Raw genomic sequence first — 14,533 nt, forward strand, 5'->3', positions numbered from 1 at the left:
TGGCTGTGGTGACGAGCGGGCCGGGAGCCACGACGCCTGGCTGGGAAGGGATCCTGGGGGCCGGGGAAGGTCTTTTAGCAGTTCTGGGGCCGCAGGTGGGATACCCAAAACAAATGCGGGTCTCCGAGGCTGCTAAGCGGGGAGCCCCGAGAGGCGCGGGGCGCTGCCGGTGAAGACAAAGAACCATCGCCCGCGCCGGCACCTTCACGGCGCTCTTTCCCTCGCGCGTCTTCCCGGGAAGGACCGGAGGGCGCGGGGCACTGGCTGGCCCTTCCGCTCATTCGGACGGCGGGGACGGAGCTTTCCTTTCCCCCGGGGGCTTTTCCCTGGCTCCCCGCAGGCGCGCGGGCTCGGCGCCCCGACAGCGCCCCTCCCTGCCCTTCCGGGTGCTCGCTGGGCGTGGGGCCGGGGCTCCCGGGAGGCGTGCGGGGGGCCCGCGCGGCGCGAGGTGCGGCGGGCGGGGCGGGCGCGCGCGGGGCGGGGGCGCGGCGGGACACGTGTGGCGGCGGCGGCGGCGGGGAGGGGGCGGGGGGAGCCGGCGCCCGGGGCTTTAAGAAGGTGTGGAGGGGGGCGGGCGCTTTCCCAGGCCTGGCCGAGGGGCGTCGCGCACAGACGGCGGCGGTGTACCGAGGCGGCGGACGCGACGCGCTGGAGTCGCCCGCTAGCCGCCCGGCCCCGCGCTTCTGTGACCCAAAGTAACTTTGAGGAGGCGCGAGTCTCCCGCGAACTTCCCCCGCGGGACTGCGCTCCCGAAGCCGCTCCGCAGCCATCCGCCGCCTTCTCGAGAACCTTCCTTCGGCGTGAGGCTCCGGCGTCCCGGCGAGCCCCCCAAGTGCATGCGAGCGCGGCGCGCGGGGCGCACGGCGGCGGCATGGAGCGCGGCGGCCGGGGCTGGGCGCCGCGGACTTTCCTCCTGGCCGTGGTGCTGGGGGCGACGCTGAGGGCGCGCACCACGGCGGGCTACTATCCCCGCTTCTCGCCCTTCTTTTTCCTGTGCACCCACCACGGGGAGCTGGAAGGGGATGGGGAGCAGGGCGAGGTGCTCATTTCCCTGCACATTGCGGGCAACCCCACCTTCTACGTACCGGGACAGGAATACCATGGTAGGTACCACGGCATCTCGGTGCCCCGGGTTGGCCATCTTCTTCCCCTCTTCCAAGGGGCCATTTAAACAAGAACCATGACCCCCCCCCCACTCCCCGGCCCCAACCTCGCACTCTGTCGGCTGTCTGTGTGCGAGGGGAAAAACAAAGTTAGTGGAGAATGGAGTCGTGAGTTGGGGTTTGCTCTCCATCCCCAACGCACACGGCCCTAACACATCTCAAGATGAGGGGTGTTGGGTGCCCATTGCCAGAGAATTCTTGGGTGCTGTGTTGTCTTTCCCCGAACTGTTCATACAGCTACCACATTAAGCGAACCCGCGCATCTTATTCTCCGAACTCCCCTCCCCGGATAGCAGACCTTTGTCCTGCTCCAGGGACTCCCTGGTGGGTCCCCGGGTGGCGGCGTGGGGGTCGCTGGGCTCGGCGGACCGGCTGGTGACCCACTGAAGCGCCCTGGTACCTGGCCGCCCTGCGCCGCCCGCCTGCCCTCCGCAAAGTTCCCGCTGCTGGCCAGCCAGGAGCCAGCCCCTGGCGTTCCATTCAGTGCCAAACGGGGCCGCTCCCAGCTCTTTATTCCTTGAAAGTCTCCTTTAAAATGTTAGTATTGGATGATTTCCCCCCCACCCCCCACCCCACACTCCACTCTTACTTTTAACATGCAGCTTGCTGTCTTTGTGATGTTTATTAATGATTTTGTCTTTTAGCTGCACAGCTTTAATTTTCAAGAAGGGACTACAGGGCTCTTATTAAAAGGGGATCCTTCCTAAAGGGAACATGATCATGCCCCTCTTCATCAAGGTTAACTACTATTGAAAAAATAGCTCCAAGAAATATTATTTTATTTAGTATATATGTATATATTTAGTATTAGAGTATAGGTTGAGTAAATGGAAAAAAATTAAAGTCTGTTTTCTACTTTCCTATTATGTTTTCTGAATGTTTTACTTCTACGACACTTTTGAGTAGTGATAGGCATTATTTAATTAGAATTTTACCACAGAATTTCATACTGCAAAGTAGAAACTATTGTCTAGTAAGCTCATTTCATGGTTTCTATCTCTAATAGGCTAACAGGTGGTGTTGACATGACAGAAGCAAACCTCTGAGGAGCTGGTATTTCAGATAGACATGCATATAAACATTACAAAAATCCTTAGAAAGAGTTTAAAAAAAATTTAAAGTACCTTCATACCTTCTCTAAAGTACCTAGCCTAAACAATTGCATCCTAGAAGCTTAAAGCAGTGCCTTTACACCTTTCTTATAGCATGATGGCAGCCTTGGCTGTGGAATTTCAGAATTAAATTTGGAAAATTAATTTTCTGTCCCTTCTTTAACAGGAGTGCTTACTGCACTCTCTTTCCAAGAACCATCTGGCAATTTTCTGAGGTTATGGGAATCTTGACATGGAAAGACCAGGCAACATGATGACAACCCAGACCGAATCCAAAGACTGATTGGTGGAGACCTTCTTCCACTTTGGGGTGACCCTTAGCAAAGTCCTGGTCATTGTGAGTGTCAGTAGGTAGATCAATGAGCAGAGGCTGGTCTAAGAGGCATGACTGTCATGTGATAGAAGACCATAGATGATACACACACAGCCTTAGTTTCTTCCCACTCCTTTAAATGGTCTGGGAAGAAAATCTAATAAAATACAAAAATATGCTTTGTATTTTTTCTTTAAAGTTGGCAAAAGAATCCTAGATAGCTGCAATCATATCCCTAAATCTTGAAAAAGTATGAAGATAGAAGGTATGAATCAAGTATAATATCCCTAATTGGAAATGGCAAGGGTTCCAATTCCCACTTCTTGGAAGGGGTAGAGGAATTTATTATATGAATTGAAAGGTAAAGTTGTAAGCTTTGAGAATAATGTCAGATTTAAAATTGCAGTTATATGTTTCACCAGCATTTCAATTTTGAATGAACTATAGCTACAGGCCTACAGTGAGAGTTTTTCCTTCTACAGGTAGGACAAATATTTAATAATGAAATGCTTTATTTCCCTTACACTTTAGATAAACTACTTTTACAAATTAATTACACAGGATCTGTAAGAACAGACTTGCCAATAGGAAAAGTTAAGCTAATATATGTTTATGTTTGGCTCATCTTAATACATGGAGAAAGGGAAGGTCATTGTGGCCACAAAGGGTACTTCAGAGATCTGCGGAATGTTAGCTTGGGAATTTACCTCGAATCCTTTCAGTCTTTTTAATGTAGCATTATGTCAGGAGAAAAATGAGTCTTAGATCTGATTTCCATCATGCCCAGCATTTGGATGAATGATGTTTGGGGAAAGAGCTGTTGGTGGTGAGGATTGTTTGTTTGTTTGCTTTTTTCTCTACCATAGACCATTGTTGTTGATCATTCAACTGCCCTTTGGCACTTGGATTGTATGAATTTAGCATAAGAGTGGTTCAAAATTATATGTCCCTTTGTCATATTTACTTAAAGATTTCTACTGAAAATCCTTGACAAAAACAAAGGCTGTAATACAATAGAGAATCATCGGCGGGATTCCCATATTAAGTAGTAGTATATCTACCTATTTGCAGTTTTGGCAGCTCTATAAATACTGCATGGTTACATGTAATAGACTTTCTTCTCATAATGAAATGGTATCATTCATATCTCCGATCTCATTTTCCTCTCTCTTATATGTGATGATTTTGGTGGCATTGTTAGGCACAATGAACTATATCTTTCCCTGAATACATCACAGTATATGTATGCTGTATTACAAATGCCTCAGGGTTAGAACTGTTTTTGTGAGACACAGTCTTACCATATGGTTAAATTTTTTTGTAGAAATTTGCTAGAGGTCCAACCAGGTAGCCATTTCTTTTTCCTAGCCACACCCAGCAATTCACTGCTCCTTCCCCTAGGGACCAGCTCAATGCTGTGAAACATTTAAAGGTTGAGTTGAAGTCTACACCCTTCTCTCACAACCTCTGTTTTAGTTTGCAATTCCTTTCACTTTCCTTCCATCAATATGTAGTGAATGTAGCTTGTCACTGTAAAATTCTCCCATTGTTTTATTTACTTAGTACTTGAGAAAGCTGTTTTTCTCCATTTTTGCTTTAAAATAACTTTGGTATCACTGAGAAAATAGGTAATATATTTTGGGATAGAAATCCCTTTAGATACCTCTGAGTTCATGTTAAATAGCTCACTCACAAACTAGTTTTACTCAATCTCTATCAGAAAGATGAGGCTAGCCATTAGGAAAATATGGCTCATAGAAGCCAAACTTAGAGAGGTAAATGAGGCTGCCGCAATATTTGAACTTTTGGTGAGACATTTGCCTGAATAAATGGCTTAGAAATCTTGTTAACACAGCAGCAAAAAGTGGGGAAGCATTTTATAAACAGTAAGAAACACAATCTGAAATATCAATTGAATTTCTGGGAGAGATGGAGGGGAACAACCCCTCTCTCTTGAGCAAAAAATGAAATGGTGATAGGTAATGCACTTAAAAAGGGAATTCTATTGTATTTTGTAAATCCTTCATCATTATTGGTAGCTCTTTCATTCTAAATTTCTACTTATTTATTTAAAAAATGATACTGGGAAGACAGTAGAATCAGTTTCCTATCACTAAAATTGAACATTTACCTTGAAAAAGGTATAATGGAGGCACTTTATTGTAACAATTGACAATATTACTGTTGTAGATACATGTGTTCTCAAGGTAACTACTTGAAGTTGCTATGTGAAGATCTCTGTTCAAAGGAAGTACAATGTAGTGACTTTTTAAACACAGGGATGATATCTGCCAGACATTATTGATAAAATACTTCAGATTTAATTTATTACAAGGCAATGATCTTATTATTTGAATTAAATTAATTTGTTGTTGTAAAAGTATGCTGTTAACCAGACGTATGCTTATGTATGTCTTAGATTCTAGAATCAGCATATTTAAACTGTTAGAACTGTTTGTCATATATAATTTATAAGTGCAGCTGCATCCGCCTTACATACGACTATGAAAATTGGGCCTTTAAAGACATCTTGCTGTACTTGCTACATATTTCATTCTTCCTCTATGCAATTTATTCCAAACATATTTTACTGATAAGGTTCAGACTGTTGCTTAAATAATATAAATCTTGCCTCATGCAATTTATATTCTCTGTGAGTTTCAGTTCTAATTTTGGGTGAAAAAAATCAGATCTTTAGAATCATAATGTAAAACATCTCATTAAGGTAGAAACTTACTTCATAGTGCACATTGCTTAAATAACTCCTGATAATTTTTGTAAATCTTTATTTTAAATTATTTCCTTAATTTTCATTAAAACATTAAAGAATAAAATAGGACAGTTGTACTGTTATAGTCATCAGATTTTTTGGTAGAACTTTTTTGCTTGCTCCAATAATTTTCTTCTTCTTTTTGATAGGAGTAAGTAGGTACTAGAGTTAGAACTCAGGGCTTCCTTTGCTAGGTAGGAGGTCTTCCACTGCATCATACCTCTAGCTCATGTTTTATTTTTCAAAATAACATGATGGAGATATATAAATATATATATATATATTTGTGTATATGTGTGTGTGTGTGTGTGTGTGTGTGTGTGTGTGTGTGTGTGTGGTTCTGGAACTTGAACTCCAGGGCCTGGGCGCTGTCCCTAAGCCTCTTTGAGCTTAAGGTTAATGCTCTACCACTTGAGCCACAGTGCCACTTCTGGCTTTTCCTGAGTAGTTTATTGGAGATAAAAGTATCATGGATTTTCCTTTCTGGATTGGCTTTGGACCATCATCCTCAGGTCACAGCGTCCTAAGTAGCTAAGATTATAGATGTGAGCCATGGGCACCTGGCCATGATGGACATTTTTAACTTTTTAAAGTCAATATTACTGACTTACAAATTTTTCATAAATTATTTCAAATGATTATATCTAAACGTCTGTTCTCTTTTTTTATTCTCTTGAGAACTGGTCAGCTTAATCTGATATCTGATATCAGCTTAATCTGATATCTGCTTCTGATATCAATTATTTAGGAGAGGTTGCATATTAATTGGGTATTTTTCTGATAATTTAAGAGTTACTTAGAATAATTATAATCAATTACCTTAATTATGACTTTGATTTTCACAAGTAGTTGATGAAATATAACCCTTTTGTTTCAAATAGCCCTTATATTTGAATAGTGTAAGTTGACCAACCAGGACTTTTAGAACATTCACATTTTAAAAGACTTGTATATATGTTCACAGAAATATAAGGTTGTTTATGCCTTACAGAGATAGAAAAGATGGGTCATCCCTATCAGTGAGGAAAATGAAAGAGTGCATTAGGTTAAAATGGACATATTCATTATCAACAGAGAAGTGGTATATCCAAATACTGATACACATAAAATGGAAGTACATTTATCTAAATTGTTTCAAGAACATTGCTGTAGTCCTTCTACTTGATTTTATATTCATTTAGAAAATAGGGGCTGGGAATATGGCCTAGTGGCAAGAGTGCTTGCCTCCTACACATGAAGCTCTCGGTTCGATTCTCCAGCACCACATATATGGAAAATGGCCAGAAGGGGCGCTGTGGCTTAGGTGGCAAAGTGCTAGCCTTGAGCGGGAAGAAGCCAGGGATGGTGCTTAGGCCCTGAGTCAAAGGCCCAGGACTGGCAAAAAAAAAAAAAAAAAAAGTTATATAATTTCAATCTCATCAGATTTAATTCCCCCCCCCCCCCCCCCCGCAGTATTATGGTTTGAAGTCAAGGCGTCATGCTTGCTAGGAGGGCACTGCTACTTGAACCGTGTTACTAACCCTTTTACTTTGGTTATTTTTTTTTTATAGTCTTGCTTTTTGCCCTAGCCAGCCTAGACTATGATCCTCCTGTTTATGCTTCCCACATAAGTAGGATGATGGATGTGTACTGCATTGCCAAGTTACAGATTGAGATGGGGCCTTGTGACTTTTTTTGCCCTGACTGATTTAGAATCATGATTTCCCAATCTCCCCTCTCTGCCTCCTGAGCTAGAATTATAGGCATGAGCCACAAGTACCTGGATCCAATTTCATATTATGAAATTTTAATCTCATCAACTTTAAGCAGAAAATGTTTATAGCACATGTACACACATGTATTTATATGTATACTGTATTTCTGGTTGAAATACAGAGATGATGTATTATAAAAATAATTCTTGCTCTCAGGATGTTCCCATGTAGTGATCTCCTTTTAGTGTCAATCATGTAATAGAAAAAAATTTGGGGGTGTAGAGGCTAATTTTCATTATGATTACCTGTCAAGACCAGCTCATTGAAAGCAGAGCTCCTGAAGGATTGGATACTGTTTCTATTGGTTAAGCAGTTACTTTAAATATGTGTGCTTCTTGAAAACAATACATATCTTTTCATTTATGTTTTTTTTTTCTATTTCTAGTAGGACCTAACTTTAGCAAATATTTTGAGTATTAGGTATGTAAGGGAATCACTATAAAAGTACAAATGTTGATTTGAAGCATAAGATAGTTCTTCTCCGCTAAAACCTTAGTTTTTCTTTATCATGAATTTGTTTTCCTAAAAAGCAAAGAAAAAAACTTTAGCAGGATGTGAATGACTCATGCCTGTAATCTTAGCTACTCAGGTGGCTGAGATCTGAGGATTGCAGTGTGAAGCCAGCCTGGGCAGGAAAGTCCAAGAGATTCTTATCTCCAGTTAACTACCAGAATAAGTAAAGCCAGAAGTTGAGCTGTGGTTCAAGTGGTAGAGAGCTAGCCTTGAGCAAAGAAGCTTGGGACAGTGTCCTGGCCCTGAATTCAAGCCCCAGGATATTCTCCCCCCTCACCTCTCTCTCTCTCTCTCTCTCTCTCTCTGTCACACACACACACCACTTTATTTTGGAAACAAAATACAATTTTACTGATTAAAGAACTTATTAAAGTATAGAAAAGCTGACAAATGTTTAAACTAGTACTGTTTTATTTTATTTATTTAATGCATGTTGACTGTTGCCTACAAACCAAGAACCCTGAGAAGGAGTGATGCTGGTTTACAATGACTGCTTTACTTAGTGACTCTCTTTCTTCCTAGTTTGTTCTCCTCTCTTCCTTTTGGACTTTGCCTGATCTTTTCTTTGATTTCTCTTTCTCCTCTCAATTTTCACATTGTCTATCCTCTCTTCTTTCTTCCATTCCATATCACTGGTTCTGCTTTCCGCTTTTCTCCACCTTTCTTTTTCCTGCTTTGCAATCTGTTTTTTTTTTTTTTACTTCTCATTTTCTTTCTTCCCTTTACACTTCCTTTTGCCAGTTCTCTGCTCATATTTCTATACTTTCTTATGTGAAAAATTTCTTTATATTTATATCATGGACTATAGTCATTGGCAATTTGCAGTAACTAAAATGGATATGTAATCTTGTATGATGCTATATTAAAATGTCAGTTTTACCTTTGTGTGGCCTTAATTTGTCCCTTCAAATATTTGGGGTTAGTTATTCTGAGTAGAAAAATGTTTCCTTGCTCCTCCACTATAAATTTCATCAGAATGTTCATGTCTGTGGTCATTTAGCTCTGAGTGAGCTGCTTTCCTCAGTCTTGTATGTGATCAAACTACAGAATCAGAAGCAAAGACAATGATGGATCCCCAAAGTATATCCCTGCTACCCTGTTTTCTCATTTCTGATGTAAGAGTAGTCCTATGATATTTCAGAGTTAACAGTTCTTTTTTTTAAAAATTTTATTGTCAAGATGATGTATAGAGGGGTTACATTTACATACTTAAGGTAGTGGGTACTTTTCTTGTTACACTTGTTACCCTCTTCCTCTTTTGTATCCCACATTCCCTTCCCCAACCCCAACCCTCCCCCCTCATCATTTTTATTTTTTTAGCATTCCCAATGATGGACATTGTTATTCTAGTCTACAAGGCTTATGAACTGTATGAACATTAACAATGAAATAATTTCTTCCAGGTCAGGTGATATGTACACTTCTTTCCTTTTGCTTAGTATAATCTGTTCCCTCTTCCTCCACCCTTTGCTTAGGAGTTAACAGTTCTTAAACCAGGAGATGTACAGAATGCTAGGGACACAACAGGTCTTTAGTAGATAGTAGTTATCACCACTTGATACAGTACCCTACTTGAGATAAGGAAAGCATGTTCAGATAAGAGCCACTTACTCAATGTACTTTTGGTGCCTTGTTGATACATAGCAATTTAGTTGGAAGTTCCAAATTGGGTATATGGAGAAGGGTCAAAAATCTAGAAAACATCCATTTTTATCACTAAGTATGTATGACGAGGAAAGGCTTCATGGCCAAAATTTACATATGACTTCCCTGAAATTATATTTGCATTAGCGGTTATAGTTTGTGTGTTTGTTTTTTTTCCTGGTCCTGGGGCTTGAACTCAGTGCCAGGGCTCTGTTACTGAGCTTCTCTGTGCTCAAGGCTAGCTAGTGCTCTACCACTTGAGCCACAGCACCACTTTTGGCTTTTTCTGAGTAGTTTATTGGAGATCAGAGTGTCAAAGACTTTCCTGCCCCAGATGGTTTTGAACAGTGATCCTCAGATCTCAGCTTCCTGAGTGGTTAGGATTACAGGTGCTGAACCACCGGTGCCAAGCTTTCCTTGAGCTTTTTGTACTCTGGTACTCTAGCACTTCAGTCACAGCTCCATTTCCAGCTTTGAGGGGCTTTATTGGTGCTAAGAGTCACAAGGACTTTCTTGCTAAGACTAGCTTTGAACTTTGATCCTCATATCTCAGCCTCTGGAGTAGCTAGAAATAGTTGTTATAGTTTTGGTTCCAAAAATACAGATTAATTTAACAAATTTCCATTGAATACTTTCTTGTTCATAAATTACCTTTTTTAGTTGATGTTTAGGAAAATAACTAAAATTATGTGTGTGTGTGTGTGTGTTTAGACAGTAGTCTGGAAAGATGCTAAGAGATAGAAATCAGTTTAATATATTTTGTCAAATGTTCTAAGTGTTTCTACATCCCTCTGTAAAAAATTTAAAATGAAACTACTTTAGTGGAGTTAAAATTGAGACAGACTGACTTTGTTAATGAACCCATTGTTGACCAGATCAAAAGATAGACTGGAGAAATTTAAGTCCAGAAGTGGCCAGGTGGTTAACTGGAAGGCTAATTCATTTAGAAGAAAAAAATTATACTAGTCAGAAAAAGTAGTTGATTGACTAGAACATTCTGTCTGTCTACTGTTGCAAAATTGATATGTTTAAATAAATAACTATGAAATTATAGGAAAGTACAAGTTTAGATGATCTTAATGACATATCCTACAACTTATAAGTTTCCTCCATGAAACTCATGTCATAATCTGGTTGACATCTTTTGAAAGAAGTTTGTTTTGCATCTAAGACATCATGATACCACCTATTGAGACATATATTAATGATTGTATTCACAAACATCCTTTTACTTTGGTTTTATTTTGCTTTAATATAGAGTCTTGCTATGTAAACCAGGCTTGTCTGGAAGTCATAATCTCCTTACTTCAGTTTTTTGAGTGCTAGGGCTACAGGAATGTTCTACCAGACTCTGCTTAGAAGTCTCATTCCTATTGATATTGTTCAGACCAACTTTGTGTCCAGTTAACTATACTCATATTTAAGGCTTTCTGTAGCTCCTTATAATTCAATGAGATGAGGTAGAAAAGGAGATTTTAAAAACACTTTTGACTTACCTTATCTATTTCTAATAGATAGGAGGTGATAGAGTTAGTTACCTTGTGACCTTGAAGATAATGATGCAAAAGATTATAGATCAGAAGTTTAGAGGGAACTGGGCCCTTATTTAAGTCTTCAGGCAGCTATACCAGCCTTCTCTTTTTGATCAGTTATACTTCTTGCATCAAGCTCTGAATTGATCTGACCCACACATAAAATTGCTTTTGGTAACCTGAATGGAACTAAGATGTTTCATACCCAATATTAAAGAAATATGTTTCAACTATTCCTTAAAGTATAGCTATTTCTGCAGGTTACAAAGAATAGTACATTGTTAACTTTGAGAAGGTAACCTATGCCTATTTTTTATAGTTTCCTACATACTGAGAATTTATGCTTTCTTCTTTCCTTCACTGAACTTTCATTTCCTCACACTCCTATCTCTCTAAAATGCAGTGTCACCATATGTAAATCCTGTTGACATTTAAAGCACATAAACTTGTGACATCCCTGCAAATGTGAGTTCTGCCCTAGCCTTAACCTTGTTTGTTATGGCTGGCTCATCTTCTAGGACCAGATCCAAGCTTGTCAGTTCTCTTGTTTGTTTCATATTGACAAAGGAAACAGACATCCCAACTGTACCTGTGGGAACATGCAATATTTTATTTAGTTTACTCTACCATTGTTATGAATGTTGAGATGTCTTATGATCATAGCTTCAATTCTTTACCCACTTCCTTCTCTTGCACAAACACTTCCTCATTTTTATCCCACAAAAGCTGTTCTATGTCCAGTGTTGTGATGGAGGAATATAAGGAAACAAATTGCTTCTCAGCATGCAAAAAAGTGGATTCATATTCCACACACCAATCCTATCTGAGAAAATACAGTTCAAGTATTTCTGAGTAATTATTTCTAACAATTGTAATAATAGTAGAACCAAATTAATATATGCCAGGCACTGGACTAAATGACTTACATACTTAATTTGTGGAATGCTCACAAACTTTTCTTGAAGTATATAGTTATGACTTTCTGTTATGAATGCACAGAATGAGTCACATTGAAGTAAGTGTTTCACTTAAGATTTTAAAAAGCCAATATTTGGGAGTTTTTATTCCATTTTGATCTAGAATTGGCAACAGATTTATGCATTTAATTTGGGGAATGATTTTAACTTCAGGAAAGGAGAAAGTAATTAGTAATCAAAGTAATGTCAACAATGTGGAAAGAGTAAAAGCTAATTTTGTTACTGAGGAAAAAGATTGTAAAATGAGCCAGAAGTCCATGTTAAACATTGCTGGAATTTCCTAAGTTCATAGTTCTTTGATTAGTTATGATGTTACAGCTAAAGCACAAGAAAGTCACCATATATTGGCCTAGAATAGTTAACATGCCTTTGAGATATGTTGACAAATTACAAACAAAAATGACTTTCAGATTTTGCTTAAATGTATTTTTAACATTTTGATCATTTCAGTTTTATTAAGATTGTAAGGTAAATGGTAAATCTGTTCTTCTCTAATATAACTTAAATAGGACCTCAATATGAGAGAAGAATTAGAAATTTAGATGGAGAGAGTCATTTGAAAAGATTGTGGGTTCAGATCATCTACTTGTAATATATTTGTTTCTTTAAGAAATTCCTGTGCAGTTGATTAAGTGGCACACAGTGGGTTCCTTGGTGATAGCCCAGAGCTTCCTGTAATCTCTGACATGCTCACTACTCAAAATTCCTCTCATACAGTGCTAGCGAGACCGCTGAAGTCACATTTGCTTTGTACTTGACTTTGTAGTATCTTATTACATGAACAGATATTTAAAAGTCAATTCTGGCTAGGCCTCCAGTGGCTTACAACTGTAATCAGCACTATTTGGGAGGCTGAGGTCTGGAGAATCACAGTTGAAGGCCAGCCTAGGAATAAAACTTCCCTGCACTCCATCTGAAATCAAACCCCAGTAATGCACATGCCTCCTCCATTTAAACCACTTTCTGTTGAGCTCATCTGAATGAAGAGAAAAGAGCAACTGGTAAACATCCCCAGCGGACTTATGCCATGGGGTCCACAGCTAAGCTCTAGACTCATTTCAGACAGGAGAGGAGTGAAACAGCAGAGTCAGCAGGGCTTAGTGTCCAGTGACAGGATGCTGTCTGCCCTTACCTCATACTTCTGATACTATATGAATATTTCCTGTTTTATCATTGTTACAGTTTATCCCACAGTTTGGCCTCAGATCTAGGCTAAGATCTACTTACCTTTGAATAACTCTGAGAAACGAAATGAAGGGGAATAGCTTCTTATTTGGAGACTGTGGAGGTTGTCAGTAGAGAGCAGGAAGGGCCTTTACTAGGGAAGAAAATTTACCTCATTGGATTTTAACATTGGATAGTACCTTTGTAAAATGTCATAGTGCCTTTATAAAACTGTGGAAAGGTTACACAGATAGATAGATGTTTCCTTTATCTCAGGCTTGACAAAATCATTTCTCTTTCAAGCACTCTGTGATGAGCTGTGCTAAGTTGTAATGTGGGTAAATCTATGAGCTTTAAGGTAGATGAGGTAAAAAAGTATAGGACTGTTTACCTCATGCCTGATGCAGGTGTTAGCATTTTAAGAATATTTCTCTCAAATACAAATGGTCTATGCTAGACTGTTAACAGAAACTGAGGCAGATACTTCAAATAAATTATAGAATATTTAGCACTTACAGGAAGTTGTAATAAGTGATTTTAAATTGGTCTCACTAATGAGTACCCTAGGGGTAGCCTCTATCAGTATTCATTGAAACAAATGCAAATACTCTAGAGTTCAAACTTCACAGTTGTTAAAAAAATAATACACATTGATTTGATCTGCACTTCTTAGTGGTTTCTGCTCATACAAGTTCATTCTGTCCCAGTTATACCAGTGATTCCTAAGCTAAGTATTTCTACAACACAACAAGAAGCCGAAAGCAGCCCTGAAAACATATAAGAATAAGAAATCTTGAATGAGATACATGGTTAGTTGGAAACAGCCATTAAAAGAATACCATACAGCCTTGAAAAGAAGAACATTGTGCCTTTTTTGGACAACATGGATAAACCTGAGGAGTATTAAGCTCAGTGAGATCAGTGAGGCCAAGAAAGACAAATATCACAATATTATTGTTATTTACTTAAATGTGAAACCTAAAAAAAAGAGAATTCATAAGTAAAGTATAATAGTGGTTACCAGAGGTGGTAGAGGGTGTAGCTGAGGTGTGGTGGGGAGATGTCATTCAAAGGATACAAAGTTTGAGGTAGACAGAAGGTATAAATTCAAGAGGTGAATTGTCTAACATGGTTACTATAGTTAATAATGATTGTTCAGTTAATAATGATTAACTACTATGGCCACTATAGTAACAGCTGATAACTATTAGCTAGTGTTTAACTATTAGTTACTATAGTTAGTAGGTATTGTTTACTTGGTATAAATGTAAAAATCTCAAAGGCCATAGTAGAGCGGAGAGAGACAGGGAAAGTATAGCCCAGTGTTGCCTAAAATATACAAATAGATAGTGAATTCTCAAAAAAAAAACTACAAAAAGATGTCCATAACTTTAGTTATTTAAGATAAATATTTTCAGAAAATAAAAGGAATGTTACGAAAGAAACTATTTTCTGAAAAAGGTATGTTATGAAAAAAACAATTCATAATCAGATGGCTTCCAAACTTTTATTTTTATTTTTTTGGGGAATTTTGAAGTCTTCAAATGGCAAAAATAGAAAAAAATTAATGTGAATATGAATTTTAATCTCA

At 39.3% G+C, this 14,533-nt stretch overlaps 1 protein-coding gene across 1 annotated transcript in view; it reads left to right on the forward strand.

Moving 5' to 3' along the window:
• The first annotated feature begins 871 nt into the window (after positions 1–871).
• Reln (reelin) overlaps positions 872–14,533 on the forward strand; it is a 435,472-nt gene continuing 421,810 nt past the window's right edge. The window contains exon 1 of the mRNA XM_048339842.1: positions 872–1,103. Within this exon, the coding sequence (XP_048195799.1) occupies positions 872–1,103 (232 nt within the window). The remainder of the gene's footprint in view (positions 1,104–14,533) is intronic.

Source organism: Perognathus longimembris, chromosome 2, assembly GCF_023159225.1.
Source record: "Perognathus longimembris pacificus isolate PPM17 chromosome 2, ASM2315922v1, whole genome shotgun sequence".
Classification (NCBI taxonomy): domain Eukaryota; kingdom Metazoa; phylum Chordata; class Mammalia; order Rodentia; family Heteromyidae; genus Perognathus; species Perognathus longimembris.